Source organism: Aphelocoma coerulescens, chromosome 22 (assembly GCF_041296385.1).
Source record: "Aphelocoma coerulescens isolate FSJ_1873_10779 chromosome 22, UR_Acoe_1.0, whole genome shotgun sequence".
Taxonomy (NCBI): Eukaryota; Metazoa; Chordata; class Aves; order Passeriformes; family Corvidae; genus Aphelocoma; species Aphelocoma coerulescens.
This window is the reverse complement of record NC_091035.1, coordinates 3839120-3852474: the sequence shown is the minus strand read 5'-3', so window position 1 is coordinate 3852474 and position 13355 is coordinate 3839120. Positions and strand designations below refer to the sequence as shown.

At 60.8% G+C, this 13355-nt stretch overlaps 2 protein-coding genes across 3 annotated transcripts in view; one reads left to right on the top strand and one right to left on the bottom strand.

Annotated features, from left to right (window-relative positions):
• Positions 1 to 322: 322 nt before the first annotated feature.
• Positions 323 to 4250, bottom strand: DOK2 (docking protein 2). The gene is made up of 5 exons (XM_069035611.1): positions 4188 to 4250; positions 2448 to 2744; positions 2246 to 2354; positions 1271 to 1452; positions 323 to 1201 (listed from the first exon to the last, which is right to left on the bottom strand). Exons 1-5 carry the CDS (start codon positions 4248 to 4250, stop codon positions 323 to 325), a joined length of 1530 nt encoding a protein of 509 aa, XP_068891712.1.
• A 2356-nt stretch (positions 4251 to 6606) lies between these two features.
• Positions 6607 to 13355, top strand: part of XPO7 (exportin 7) — a 71247-nt gene continuing 64498 nt past the window's right edge. For both annotated transcript variants that reach the window (XM_069035481.1, XM_069035480.1), the window contains exon 1: positions 6607 to 6699. In XM_069035481.1, the coding sequence (XP_068891582.1) occupies positions 6682 to 6699 (18 nt within the window). In that variant the 5' untranslated portion in view covers positions 6607 to 6681. The remainder of the gene's footprint in view (positions 6700 to 13355) is intronic.

Here is a 13355-nt window from a genome sequence, read left to right as displayed (position 1 = left end):
TCCCGGGGCTGCGGCTGCGGGGCTGCGGGGGGACCCCTGCCCGGGCACCGCCCGTCCGGTGGGCTCGCACTGCCCTCCAGTGGGCGCATCCCGCTCCCAGCGCTGCCCAGCTGTCCCCTGCCGCCACCTGGATGTCCCCTGCCACCACCCAGCTGTCCCCTGCCACCACCCAGCTGTGCCGCACCGCTGCCCAGATGTGTCCCCGTGCCCCCTCCCCAGCCACGGGTGCGCTGAGCTGGGCTGGTCTCAGCCCAGCCGGGGCTGGGGTAAAGCCCGATCGGGGCATTTGGGGCGTCCCCTCCTCCCGTCCCCCCGCTCCCGCTCACTGCAGGTTCCTCTTCTTCTTGGCCCCCTTGAGGGCCACGTTGTCGTACTCGTTGTCGCCGAGCCACTCCTTGCCCTGCAGCAGGAAGGGCTGCCGGAGCGGGACGGGCCTTTTGGGGACGGCGTAGTCATCCCGCTGCGGGTTGTAGGGACAGCCCTGCCCGGGGGGCTCCTCGGGGGCCGCCTGCAGCCTCCACGCCTCCCCCTTCACCTCCTCGGGCTCGTCGTACACGGAGAGGGCGCAGAGAGCCTCGGGCTCGTCGTAGATGTGCTCGGGTTTGGGGGCAGTGGGGCGGCCAGGGGGCTGCTGGCCCCTCTCTGCCTCCCTGGTGCCACTCGGGGGCTCGGGGACCCCCTCCTGGGGACAGCCCAGGCTGCCGAGCTGGCGCGCCAGGAAGGACTTGGCGATGGTGTCGAAGGGAACGGCGTACTCGGACTCCACCTTGGCACCGTCCTGCCTCCAGCCCTTCTCCGGCACCGCCGGCGCATTCCCGCGGCGCAGGGAATCGCAGGGCTCGGCGTAGGGAAAATCCGCACCCCGCGACGCCTGGAAGGGCCCCGAGGGCTCCCCAGCCCCGGGGGGCATCCCTGCTTTGGCCTTCACCCCCTTCCCCTCCCCTTTGGGCACCTTCCCCTCCCCAGAGGGGCACTTGGGCTCTTCGTGGCCCTGTGCCCAGCTGGGCGTCCTGGCGTGGTCAAGCGGCCGTGGGGCTTCGTCCGCGGGGCCCCCCCAGCGCGGCCCCTCGGCCCCCCGGCCCCGCTGGACGTCGATGGCCGCCTCGATGGCCTGGAAGATCTCGTTGCCTTGCCGGGTGTCGAACTCGAAGTTGCCCTCTCCGGACGCGCAGCGCCGGCCGGCCTCGAAGGAGAAGGTCACCTGCGGAGGGCTGGGGTCAGTCCCCACCCCACGGCCACGGCCAGCCCGGCCTTCCCGCACCCCACTGACCTTATCCCGGCCGAAGCGGCGCAGGAAGCGGTAGGGCCAGCTGTACAGGATCTCCTGGCTCTGGAGCTGCCGCAGCTCCAGCGCCTCCTCGCCGGCCCGCAGGATGCAGCGGCCCCGGAGGCGGCAGCGCTGCGACGACGGCGTCACCCTCACTGTCACCTCAAACACCTGCTCCAGGCCGGCTGGGGATGGACAGGGTGGACACTGGACACGTGTCCCACCCCACAGAGGGGCCAGAGTGACCCCTCAAGCCAGAGCAATCTGCTCCAGGCCAGCTGGGGATGGACAGGGTGGACACTGGACACGTGTCCCACCCCACAGAGGGGCCAGAGTGACCCCTCAAGCCAGAGCAATCTGTTCCAGACCGGCTGGGGATGGACAGGGTGGACATTGGACACGTGTCCCACCCCAAGAAGGACTGTGGGTGACCCTCCCAAGCCAGGGCAACCTGCTCCAGGCCAGCTGGGGATGGACAGGATGGACACTGGACACGTGTCCCACCCCACAGAGGGGCCAGAGTGACCCCTCAAGCCAGAGCAACCTGCTCCAGGCCGGCTGGTGATGGACAGGGTGGACATTGGACACGTGTCCCACCCCGCAGGGAGGCCAGGGTGACCCCTCAAGCCAGAGCAATCTGCTCCAGGCCGGCTGGCGATGGACAGGGTGGACATTGGACACGTGTCCCACCCCACAGAGGGGCCAGAGTGACCCCCTCAAGCCAGAGCAATCTGCTCCAGGCCAGCTGGGGATGGACAGGGTGGACACTGGACACGTGTCCCACCCCGCAGAGAGGCCAGGGTGACCCCCCAGCCGGGGCAGCGGCGTCCGGCTGATAAGGGCTGGACAGCTCCGGCCACTGCCGATAGCGCAGCACAGCCAGCGCCGCCAACCGCAGCAGGAAGAGGTTTTTGGGGAGGAGATTTCGCCTCCCACGCAGCAGCCCCAGCCCCTCTCCTCCTTCCCCACTCCTCCTACCTTTGCCCCGGGAGCTGTACAGGGAATTTTCCTCCATGGAGAACTCGCCCTCGGTGCCCAGCGAGCCCGGCCGGCCCTCCTTGGCCGCTGCCGGCTCCTCCCGGCTCCTCTGCCCGGGGAAAGCGCGCAGGTGAGGGGTCCCATCCCTCCCAATGGATCCCACCTTTCCCAAGCCCATTATCCCGCTTTTCCCGGCGCGTACCGGGAACGCCAGCTCGCACAGCCTCTGGATCCAGTCGGCCGCCTCGGCGCTGTCGGCAGCCAGGAGGAATCGCCGGTCCGTGGTCTCCAGCAGGAAGGGGACGGTGTCCTTGGGACAGGTGGCATCGCCGCCCGCCTCGGCCACGTGGACGCAGTCGCTGAGCCGGACCAGGCGCCGGCCACCTTCGGCCTTGCGTGGCCTCTCCGTGGCCACCGGCCCCGAGCCCTCCAGCAGCTCCAGGCGGGCCGTGGAGCAGGAGGTCTCCCGGTACAGGACACCCCAGAACTTCTTCCATTTCTGCCGTGGGGAGAATGAATCAGTGGGGTTTGCCTTCCCAGGAGGGTTTTATCCTTCCAGGAATTTTTATCCCCTCGCCATCATGCAGGACCCCAAGGCAGGACAAGGGTGCAAAGCCTTGCAGGGTCCTGCATGGCAGCCAGGACTGGCTGAAGGTGGGGGTGAGATAAATTGGGGTTTAAAAATCCCTGGATAAACATCCCTGGCACGCAGCAAGGCCTTTCCAGCACCAGCAGCATCCCAGGCTCACCCAATCCCAACTCCAATCCCAACCCCTCATCTGCAGGCCCCCACAAGCTGTGCCCACGGCCCTGAACGACTCCCAGCTCCTTTTTCCTTCCATTTTCCCTAAAAACCCCAACTTTTCGACTCTCCCCTGGCAGGAGCAGCAGTTCCGGGCCCTGGAGTGTGGGAGGCCCCACAGCAGAGGGGAAGTGGGGGCAGGGGAAGTCAGTCCCAAAACCGGCGGCGCATCCTCCCTGGCAGCTCCGGGGCCCACGGGCCGTGCCAGGACACGGCTCCCTTTTCCCGGGATGGGATGTTGGGATCGCTGCCCTTCCCGTGGCGTGGATCCCCTCGGGATGGGGTCCACGGGGAGCAAAACCCGGGAGAGGCCCCTCAGCTCCTTCCCCTCAGAGCCGTTGCCCAACCCCGGCCTCGATGAGCGGCGGAAGCAGCGCGGCTTTGGGGGCCACAGCCGTCACCCCCCGGGTGGAGCTGCCACCAAATGTGGCTTTGGGGGTCACTTCCGTCCCCCAGCGCAGCTCTGGGGGTCACATCTGTCACCCCGTGGCTCTGGGAGGGGTCGTAGCTGTCACCCATTGTGGTCCTGGGGGTCACGTCTGTCACACAAGGCAGCTCTGGGGGTCACATCCAGCACCCAATGTGGGGCTCGGGGACACATCTGTCACCCTCCCGGTCTGGGGGGGTCACATCAGTCACCCGTTGTGGCTCTGGGGGTCACATCTGTCACCCCTCGGCTCTGGGGGTCACATCTGTCACCCTGTGACTCTGGGGGGGATCGTATCTGTCACCCATTGTGGTTCTGGGGGTCACATCCCTTAACCCCCCCGGCATTGGGGGTCGTATCTGTCACCCGTTGTGGTTCTGGGGGTCACATCCCTCAGCCCCCTGGCTTTGGGGGTTGGCTTTGTCACCCACTGCGGCTTTGGGGGTCACATCCGTCACCCAGCGTGGCTCTGGAGGTGGCATCTGTCACCCCTCGGCTCTGGGGTCACATCCGTCACCCCCAGCTCTGCAGAGCCTCTCTTGGGGGGTCCCTACAAAGCGTCCCCAGCACCTCCCGTCCCATCCCCCCCCGCGCTGCCTGAAGGGACACTGAGCATCCAACGGGTGGGATCACCCCATTCCCATGGGATTCACCCCCGGACCCCACATCCCAACGCCCCCGTGGCTTTCCAGGACCCCCCGAATCCCACTGACCTTCCCGAAGGTTTGCTGGAGCTGGAGGTAGATCCCGCCCTGCTTCACCACCGGCTCCTCCATCCTGGCACCTCCGGCATGTCCGGCGTGTCCGGAGTGTCCCCCGGGGGTCCCTCGGGGCCGCGTCCCCTCCCCGGTGCCACCGGGGCCGGCTCAGCTCGTGACGTGCTCAGCTCGGGCTCCGCCGTTTCCTCCGCTGGCGGTGGCTTCCTGTGGGTCCCCACGCGGGGACAGGGACACGGGCGTGGCACCGCCGGACAGGTGGGTGTGGCACTGCTGGACACGCCCGTGTGCCACCCTGTGGTGCTGCTGGGCACTGGGCAGGGCACTGGACACTGGGCAGGGCACTGGGAACTGGGCACTGGGCAATGGGAACTGGGAACTGGGCACTGGGAACTGGGAAATGGGCAGGGCACTGGACACTGGGCACTGGGCAATGGGCACTGGGAACGGGGAACTGGGCACTGGGCACTGGACACAGGTGCAGGACACTGGGCACTGGGAACTGGGAACGGGGAACTGGGCAGGGCACTGGACACTGGACTCTGGGCAATGGGCACTGGGCACTGGGAACTGAGCACTGGGAACTGGGAACTGGGCACTGGGCACTGGGCACTGGACACTGGACACTGGGCAATGGGCACTGGGCACTGGACACTGGGCAATGGGCACTGGGCACTGAGAACTGGGCACTGGGAACTGGGAACTGGGCAGGGCACTGGGCACTGGACACAGGTGCAGGACACTGGGCACTGGGAACTGGGAACGGGGAACTGGGCAGGGCACTGGGCACTGGGAACTGGGAACTGGGAACTGGGAACTGGGAAATGGGCAGGGCACTGGACACTGGGCACTGGGCACAGGTGCAGGACACTGGGCACTGGGAACTGGGCAGGGCACTGGACACTGGGCACAAGTGCAGGACACTGGGCACTGGGAAATGGGCACTGGACACTAGGCACAGGTGCAGGACACTGGGCACTGGGCACTGGGCACTGGGAACTGGGAAATGGGCAGGGCACTGGACACTGGGCACATATGCAGGACAGTGGGCACTGGGCACCGGACACTGGGCACAGGTGCAGGACACCAGGAACTGGGCACTGGGAACGGGGAACTGGGCAGAGCACTGGACACTGGGCACAGTTGCAGGGCACTGGGAACTGGTCACTGAGCAGGACACCGGGAACTGGGCACTGGGCACTGGGAAATGGGCAGCGCACTGGGCACTGGACACAGGTGCAGGACACTGGGGCAGGATGCTGGGCACTGGGCACTGGGCACTGGGCACTGGGCAGGACACTGGGAACTGGGCACTGGGAACGGGGAACTAGGCAGAGCACTGGGCACTGGGCATTGGGAACTGGGGACTGGGCACTGGGCACAGGTGCAGGACACTGGGGCAGGGCACTGGGCACTGGACACTGGTGGAGGACACCGGGCACAGGACACTTGGCAGGGCACCGGGCACCAGTGCAGGACACTGGGCACTGGGCACAGGCCACCGGGCGCTGGGCAGCCCCGCCACGGCCCTGCCAGGCTTTTCCCACCTGGGAAATGGGTCCCGGGGGTGCCCCGGGGGGCGGCGACCCCCCAGCCGTGCCCCTGCCCAGCATCCCAGTCCAAACCAGTGCTCCCAGTGCGGGCGGTGGAGCCATGGGGGGGGGGGGGGGCGGGTTGGGGGGAAATGGGGAAGGTGAGAGCGAGGAGGGGGAGGGAGAGGAAGAGGTTTTGAGGCTGCGGCAGCGCGGGGAGGGAAATGGGGGATGGGGGAACTGGGAGCACTGGGGCAGGGCAGACACCGGGGCTGGGCTGCGGTAACTGGGAGCACTGGTGCGAGGGCCTGGGGGCGGGGCACCGAGGGCACTGGGGGCACTGGTCCTGCTGGTGTCAGTGGTCACACTGGAGCCACTGGTTCTACTGGGGGCACTGGGCGTGCCGGTCACCCTGGTCACAGTGGTGTCGCCGCTGCCGCCGCTGTCGCGGGGGTGTCGCGGCCCCTTTAAGGCCGTGTCAACAAACCCCGCTCGCGCCCCTCCCTCCTTCCCCCGCGCCGCGCCGCCGCCGTGACGTCAGACGCCGCGCGCCGCGCGCGCACCGGGGGCGTGGCCCGGGCGCTGTGGGCGTGGCCTGAAGCGGCGCGCGCAGGCCCCGCACGGACGGGGAGGCGTGGCCGGGGCGGGGGCGGGGCGGGGCCTGAAGCGGCGCGCGCGCGCCGTGGGGCGTGGCCGCCGCCTTGTGGGCGTGGCTTACGCGGCGAGGGGCGTGTTCCTTCGGCGCGCGCAGGCGCCGGAGAGGCGGGGCGGGCGCGGGGGGGCGTGTCCCTCCGGCGGGCGCATGCGCGGGAGGGGAGGGGCCCGGCCGGCGGTGGAGGGGGGAGGGCGCGTCCCGGCGCGGCGCATGCGCGGTGCGGGCGGCGGCGCGGGGGGACGCGGTGGCGCCGGGCCCGGCGCAGGCGGGGGCGGAGGCGCGAGCGGAGCATGAATGGGGCAAGATGGCGGATCATGTGCAGGTGAGCGCCGGCCGCGCCGCGGGGCTCCTCCGGGCTCGCCCGCCGCCCTCCCGGCACCCCCGCGCCGCCCCCCCGCCCCGCGCGGCCGAGCCCCGCACGGCCAGGCCCGGCCAGGCCCGGCGCGGCCCAGGCGGCGGCGGCCCGCAGGCCCCGCTCGCTGAGGAGGTGTCGCCGCCGCCGCGGCCCCTCAGTGTCCCCTCAGTGTCCCCCCGTGTCCGTGTGTCCGCGCCGTGTGTCCCTGTGTGCGTCCCTGGGTCCCCACCGTGGATCCCCCCCGGCCGCCGGCCGCTCCTCCGGTCCCCATCGTGTGTCCCCCGTGTCCACGCCGTGTCCCCCCGTCCTCATCGCGTGTCCGCCGGTGCCTCCCGGCGTCCCCCCGCCGTGTGTCCCCAGCCCCACCGTGTCCCACACCCGTGTCCCCGCTGGGTCTCCCTGCTCCCAGCTGTGTCCCCCCACATCTCTCTGCCCCCTCTCTCGCCGCCGCTGTGGGGTCCCGGTAAGGAAATATTTGGGAAAAGGCCTCTCAAATCCCGGTTTTCCCCTCGGAAAGCAACAGCCAGGCCCCCGCTGTCAGCCGCTGTCCCTGTTCCTCTCACCCGGGGTTTTTGGGGGATCAGCTCCCTGGTCCCGCTGTTGGCATTCGCGTCCTTGTGGGGATCCTTGGGATGTGTTTGGATCGTATTCCAACGGGGTGCGGATCGTTTTGCAGCCGTGTGGAGACCTGGAGTTGGGGGAAGGTGTTTAATGAGTGTTCAAAGTGAAAGCCGGAGGGAAGAGGTTCGTGGGGCGGGAGCCGGGAGGGAAATCGGGGATGGCAGCGGCTTCCAGGCTGGAGTGGAGGGACCAAAACCCCTCTGCACGGGCCCAAAACCCCATGGAAAGTGTCCACAGACCCTCTGAAAATTACCTAAACCCTCTGAAAATTACCTAAACTCTCTGAGAGAGACACAAATCTCTCTGAAAGGGACCTAAAACCCTTGGAGTGGGACCAAAACCCGCTCAGAAAGGGACCCAAACCCTAAGGAAGGGGCTCAAACCCCCTCTGAAGGAACACAAAACCCTTTGAAAGGGTCCCTAAACTCTTTCGATGGGACCTAAACCTTCTGAGAGCACCCCAAAACTCACTGAAAGGAACCCAAACCCCCTGAAATTTGCCCTAAAACCTTTGAAAGGGACCCAGAACGCCTCTGAAGAGTCCCTAGACCCTTTGAAGGGGACCCTAAACCCTCTGAAATGGACCTGAAGTCCTCTGTAAGGGACCCAAAACCCCTTGGAAAGAGACCCTAAACCTTTGGAAAGGGCCCAAAATCTGCTGAAAGGGACCCTAAACCCTGTGAAAGGGACCCCAAACCCTCTGAAATTGACCCCAGACCCTCTGAAGGGACCCTAAACCCTGTGAAAGGGACCCCAAACGTCTGAAATTGACCCCAGACCCTCTGAAGGGACCCCAGAACCTGTGAAAGGGACTCCAAACCCTGTGAAATTGACCCCAGAACCTGTGAAAGGGACCCCAAACCCTCTGAAGAGACCCCAAACCCTGTGAAAGGGACCCTAGACCCTGTGAAAGGGACCCCAGACCCTCTGAAAGGGACCCCAGACCCTCTGAAGGGACCCCAGATCCTCTGAAATTGACCCCAAACCCTGTGAAGGGACCCCAAATCCTCTGAAGGGACCCCAAACCCTCTGAAATTCACCCCAGACCCTGTGAAAGGGACCCCAGACCCTCAGAAGGGACCCCAGGCCCCGTGAGGAGCCGCTGCCGCCGCTGTCGGAGGCAGCAAAAGTCGAAGCAGGCGCAGCTGGGGGTGGTTTTTGCATCGTATTTTGGTTGAGCCGGCGCTGGATTTGCATGGAGGCCAAAACCTTGGATAAACTTGGATAAACTGGAATGCCCGGGGGTTATTTATTATCCCTGGAACTTTGGGAATAAATCAATCCCCGGGAGCCACGAGGGTGAGCAGTTTATTAACTCGGGAGAGAGGCAGGTTGGCCGGGAATGTGGTTGGGAATTGTGTCCTGGGAAAAGATCCCATGGGAAAAGAGGGATTGCTGCATGATTAACCTGAATTTTCCTGTAGGGAAAACAATCCCGATTTTCCTTGGGATGCAGCTGGAACTCGGCTTCAAATCCGGGTTTTCCGTGTTAAATCTTGGAGTGAGCAAGGTGGAAGTTGGAGCTGGACGGGTTGGGATTGTTGTGCTCGGCGGGGTTAAAGTTTAACAGCAGAACTTTGGGAGATGTTCCACGGCTGGAAAAGGGATTTGCAACCTCGCAGCACCCGGAGCGGTTCTGGGAATTGCGGTGTGGGAGAAACGGAGCCGAAAATGGGAGCTGGATGGGGTTTGGGGAGGGGTTTGGAGTGATGGGAAAAGGGGAAAGGGATTGGAATGGGAAGAGAGGAGGTTTAGATGGGATTTTGGGGAGGAATTCTTCCGCTGTCCCAGATTATCCCAACCTGGCCTTGGGCACTTCCAGGGATCCAGGGACAGCCCCAGCTCCTCTGGGAATTCTATCCCAGTCCCTCCCCACTCTCCCAGCCAGGAATTCCTTCCCAAAATCCCACCCAAATCTCCCCTTTCCCAGTGGGAAGCCATTCCCTGGGTCCTGTCCCTCCATCCCTTGTCCTCAGTCCCTCTCCAGCTCTCCTGGAGCCCCCTTATGCTCTGCAAGGGGTTCCAAGGTTTCCCTGGAATTTCCCTTCTCCAGCTGAACATTCCCAGCTCTCCCATCCCGGCTCCAGAGTGAGCAGTGCAGAGGTGTTTTTATGGAATAAGCTTTGGGAACGGATCTTGGTTTAATGGGAACAGGGATTTGGGAATAAATCCCAGCTGGCAGCAGCCGGGCAGGGTTTGGGAAGTTGGGAAAATCCTGCTGCTGCTTCCTGAGAGCTTCGCTTTGGGTGGCAAATATTCCCAGAGGAACTTTTGGAGTTGTGGTGGAGCCCAAATCCAGTTTTAGGGATTTGTTCCTGATCTGGTGGAGCCCAAAAAGATTTTCCATGGATTTTACCTGGCGTGGTGGAGCCCAGAAAGATTTTTCCTGGATTTTATTTGGTGTGATGAAACCTAAATTCATTTTTTATGGATTTTACCGGATGTGCTGGAACCCTAAAAGATTTTTTTATGGAATTGTGTCTGGTTTGGTGAAGCCCAAGAATATTTTTTCTTATGGATTTTACCTGGTGTGAAGAAGCTCCCAAAAATTTTATGGATTTTACCTGGAGTGGTGCAGCCCAAATCCATTTTTTTAGGGATTTTTCCTGGAGTGAAGAAGCCCAAAACCACTTCTTATGGATTTTACCTGGAATGATGAAGCCCAAATCCATTTTTTAGGGATTTTACCTGGAATGATGAAGCCCAAAAATTTTTCCATGGATTTTACCTGGAGCAGTGGAGCCCAAATTAATTTTTGATGGATTTTTCCCGGTGTGAAGAAGCCCCAAAACCACTTTTTACGGATTTTACCTGGAATGGCTAAGCCCAAACCCGTTTTTTTAATGGATTTGACCTCATTTTCATCCTGAAAAATCAGAAATTCTGGGAATTGCAGGTGATCCCTGCAGGTTTTGGTGGGAATTTTGCGCTTGGAGCTGCTTCCCTGGCTCTCCAAAGGGAAATGTCTGGGAACAAAGGATGCAGTGATGGGAATGCAGGAGAGCGGGATCAGATGATCCGGGTGCCTGGGAAGGAAAATCCTTCCAGAAAATTACTCCAGCACCAACTTTTCTGCAAACAAACAGCTCTTGGAAGGAATATTTTGGGATTTTCCAAGTTTTGGAAGCATCACTTGATCCTCCTTGGAGCGGAGGAGGCAAGGGGGGGTCATAAATCCCATTTTTTTCCCCCTTTGGAAGCAGATTTTCCCATTTTTCCTTTTAATTCCTCTTCCTGACGTGGTTTCCGTGCTGCTGCCCCAAGGTGGGATGCAATTCCATGGGGATATTCCTCTCTGGGATAGGGATGGATCCTGGGGCTGTGCTGGATGTTTCCTTTGCCTTGGATTTGGGAAATCTTGGAATGATTGAAAATGGTCACTTCCATTGGCTGGAAAGAAATTCAGGATAGGGAGAAGGTACCAGGATGTCCTGGAAGCTGAAATGGAGGAAATTTGGGATACTGGGAGGTACCAGGATGTCCTGGAAGCTGAAATGAAGGAAATTTGGGATACTGGGAGGTACCAGGATGTCCTGGAAGCTGAAATGGAGGAAATTTGGGATACTGGGAGGTACCAGGATGTCCTGGAAGCTGAAATGGAGGAAATTTGGGATACTGGGAGGTACCAGGATGTCCTGGAGGGATTCAAAATCCACCTGGATGTGGCATTTTGGGAATGTTCAGTGGCAGCCTTGGCACTGCTGGGAGAACTCTTGGATTTGGATCTTGGAAGTGTTTTCCAACCCAAATTCCATGATTTTCAGGCTGAGGTGGCTGCTGGGAATAGGGAAATCAGGGATCTGACACCTCAACAGTCCGAATTCCTTGGAAAATGAAGAGCAGGGAGAAGCCAGGAAGGATCCAGGGGGCTCTGGGTTCAATTCTGGCTTTTCCAGAGGTTGCACCACCCGGGCTTGACTGGAAAACTAAATCCAGTAATTCCAGGTGGTCTTTTCCAAGACTTCAGCCTCCTGCTGCCCCATCCTGGTGTTGTGGTGGAATTCCTGTGGGAATTCCTGTGCCCTGTTTGTGGACACAGCAATTTCAGGAGTTACAGTCCAAGGACACCCCGCTGGAAAAGGCTGGAAAAGGTTCATTCCTGGATTCCCTTCCAGCCCCAGGGAGCTGGAGATGATTCCCAGTGCTCACCTCACTCCTTCCCAAAGGAATTCCTTCCCAATATCCCACCCAAATCTCCCCTTTCCCAGTGGGAAGCCATTCCCTGGGTCCTGTCCCTCCATCCTCTGTCCCCTCTCCAGCTCTTCTGGAGCCCCTCCAGGCCCTGCAAGGGGCTCCAAGGTTTCCCTGGAATTTCCCTTCTCCAGCTGAACATTCCCAGCAATCCCAGCCTGGTCGATGTTCCTTAGGCATAAAATACTGGAGGACAAGGAAAAACTGACAAGGGATTGTTGCCAGTGCTGAAAGAGAGGAAATTTATGGGATGGGGGGAAGAAATTCCTGGCTGGGATGGGATTCCCAGAAGAGCTGGGGCTGCCCCTGGATCCCTGGAAGTGCCCAAGGCCGGGTTGGGATAATCTGGGATCGTGGGAAGCGTCAGCATTGGGATTTAAGATCCTCCCAACCCAAACCATCCTGGAATTCTCCAGCACCGCTTTGGATTCGTTGGAATTGTATCCAGGGCTGGTTTTCCCTGTGGGCAATGCCAGAGGTTCCAGGTATTCCAGAGGCTCCAGAGGCTCCCAAGCCCTGCTGGCTCCTCGTCCTCTCCTTATCTGTGTCCCCCAGAGCTCCCTCCCGGCACAATCGTCCCGGCAGTGCCGTTCTTATCTTGGAGCAGGACCTGCCCAGGGAGCACCGGGAATGACCCCAATTCCTGCCCATTCCAGCCTGGAATAAGCCTGGCTCAGATGCTCCTGGCAGGATTCAAACATCCTGAAAATTTCATGGAATGAAGGATCAGGGAAGCTCAGCTGCTCTGCCTGGTTGTAATAAGGAAGTCAGGAAGAAAGTGAAGGAATTTGTTGGTGAGAATTCCCAAAAATTGGAGTTTTCCTCGGGGTTTCTTTGGTTGGATTGCAGTTAGCAGGAATTTGGTGGGGTTTTTTTTTTCCCTTGGATATTTGTGCACATGAAATTAACAAATAAAATGATGGAAATTTGATGAAAATTTAATGGAAATTAAGGATGAAACCTCCCCAAATTTCCAGGGATTTCAGCTTTCCCTCGCAGCTGCTTTCCTGGGATTTGAGGCTTTTTCCAAATGTCCTTAAATTCCCCTCATCCCACAGCCCCCTCCGAGCTCCGTATCCAGAGGAATCCTTTGGAAGGAAATCAGGGACACAGCACTAAAACCTGGGATTTGAATCCCACTGGGAATAATCCAGCACTTTCCTTCCCTGCTGGATTCACTCCTGGATAATTCCTTGCTTTTCCCGTGATTTTTTCCACGGGAATTCCAGGCTTTAATTCCCACGTTGTCCTTGTGAGGGACCGTGGATTGTTCCTGCCTTTGGGAATTGTGTCCCTGTTTTTCCCGTGGCTCCGAGGGAGTTAATTCCCGGGATCCATGGGAAGGCTGGCACGGATCAGGCACAAACAAGGGAGTTTTGTCCCTGCCAGTGTCACACAAAAGCAGCTTCCAAGTCAGGAATCGCTGGGAATCGTTCCTTGGAAGTGGGAAGAGAAGTGACTGCAGGGAAAGCCCCATTCCTGGGTTTCTCCCGGAATTCCTGCACAGGGATTGGAAAATTATAAAAATTTGGGGGTTTTTGTCCCAGAATTGTTGGAATTTGTGGGATGTGCTTCATCCTTGTCCTGCTGAGGAGGTGGAGCTGCTTCCCAGGGATTCGTGTGCGGGGCAGGGAATGGAAGTGAAGCTGTTGGAGCAACATTTTCCATGAGATTATTCCCAAACAAATGAAAATAACAACGAATCACAGCTCTGGGATGGGATGAAAAAGAAGAGAATTATTCCAGAGGGTCCCTGTCCGTGTTTCCCGGTTATCCTGGCAGCACAGATCCCAAATTCCCGGTGGTTTTGG

Coding starts and splice junctions, on each gene's coding strand:
- DOK2 (XM_069035611.1), bottom strand. CDS start 4,250: ATGGAGGAGCCGGTGGTGAAGCAGGGCGGGATCTACCTCCAGCTCCAG. Junction 1,453..2,245: donor GTACAGCTCCCGGGGCAAAG/GTAGGAGGAGTG, acceptor GTCCATCCCCAG/CCGGCCTGGAGCAGGTGTTT. Junction 1,202..1,270: donor GCCGCTTCGGCCGGGATAAG/GTCAGTGGGGTG, acceptor AGCCCTCCGCAG/GTGACCTTCTCCTTCGAGGC.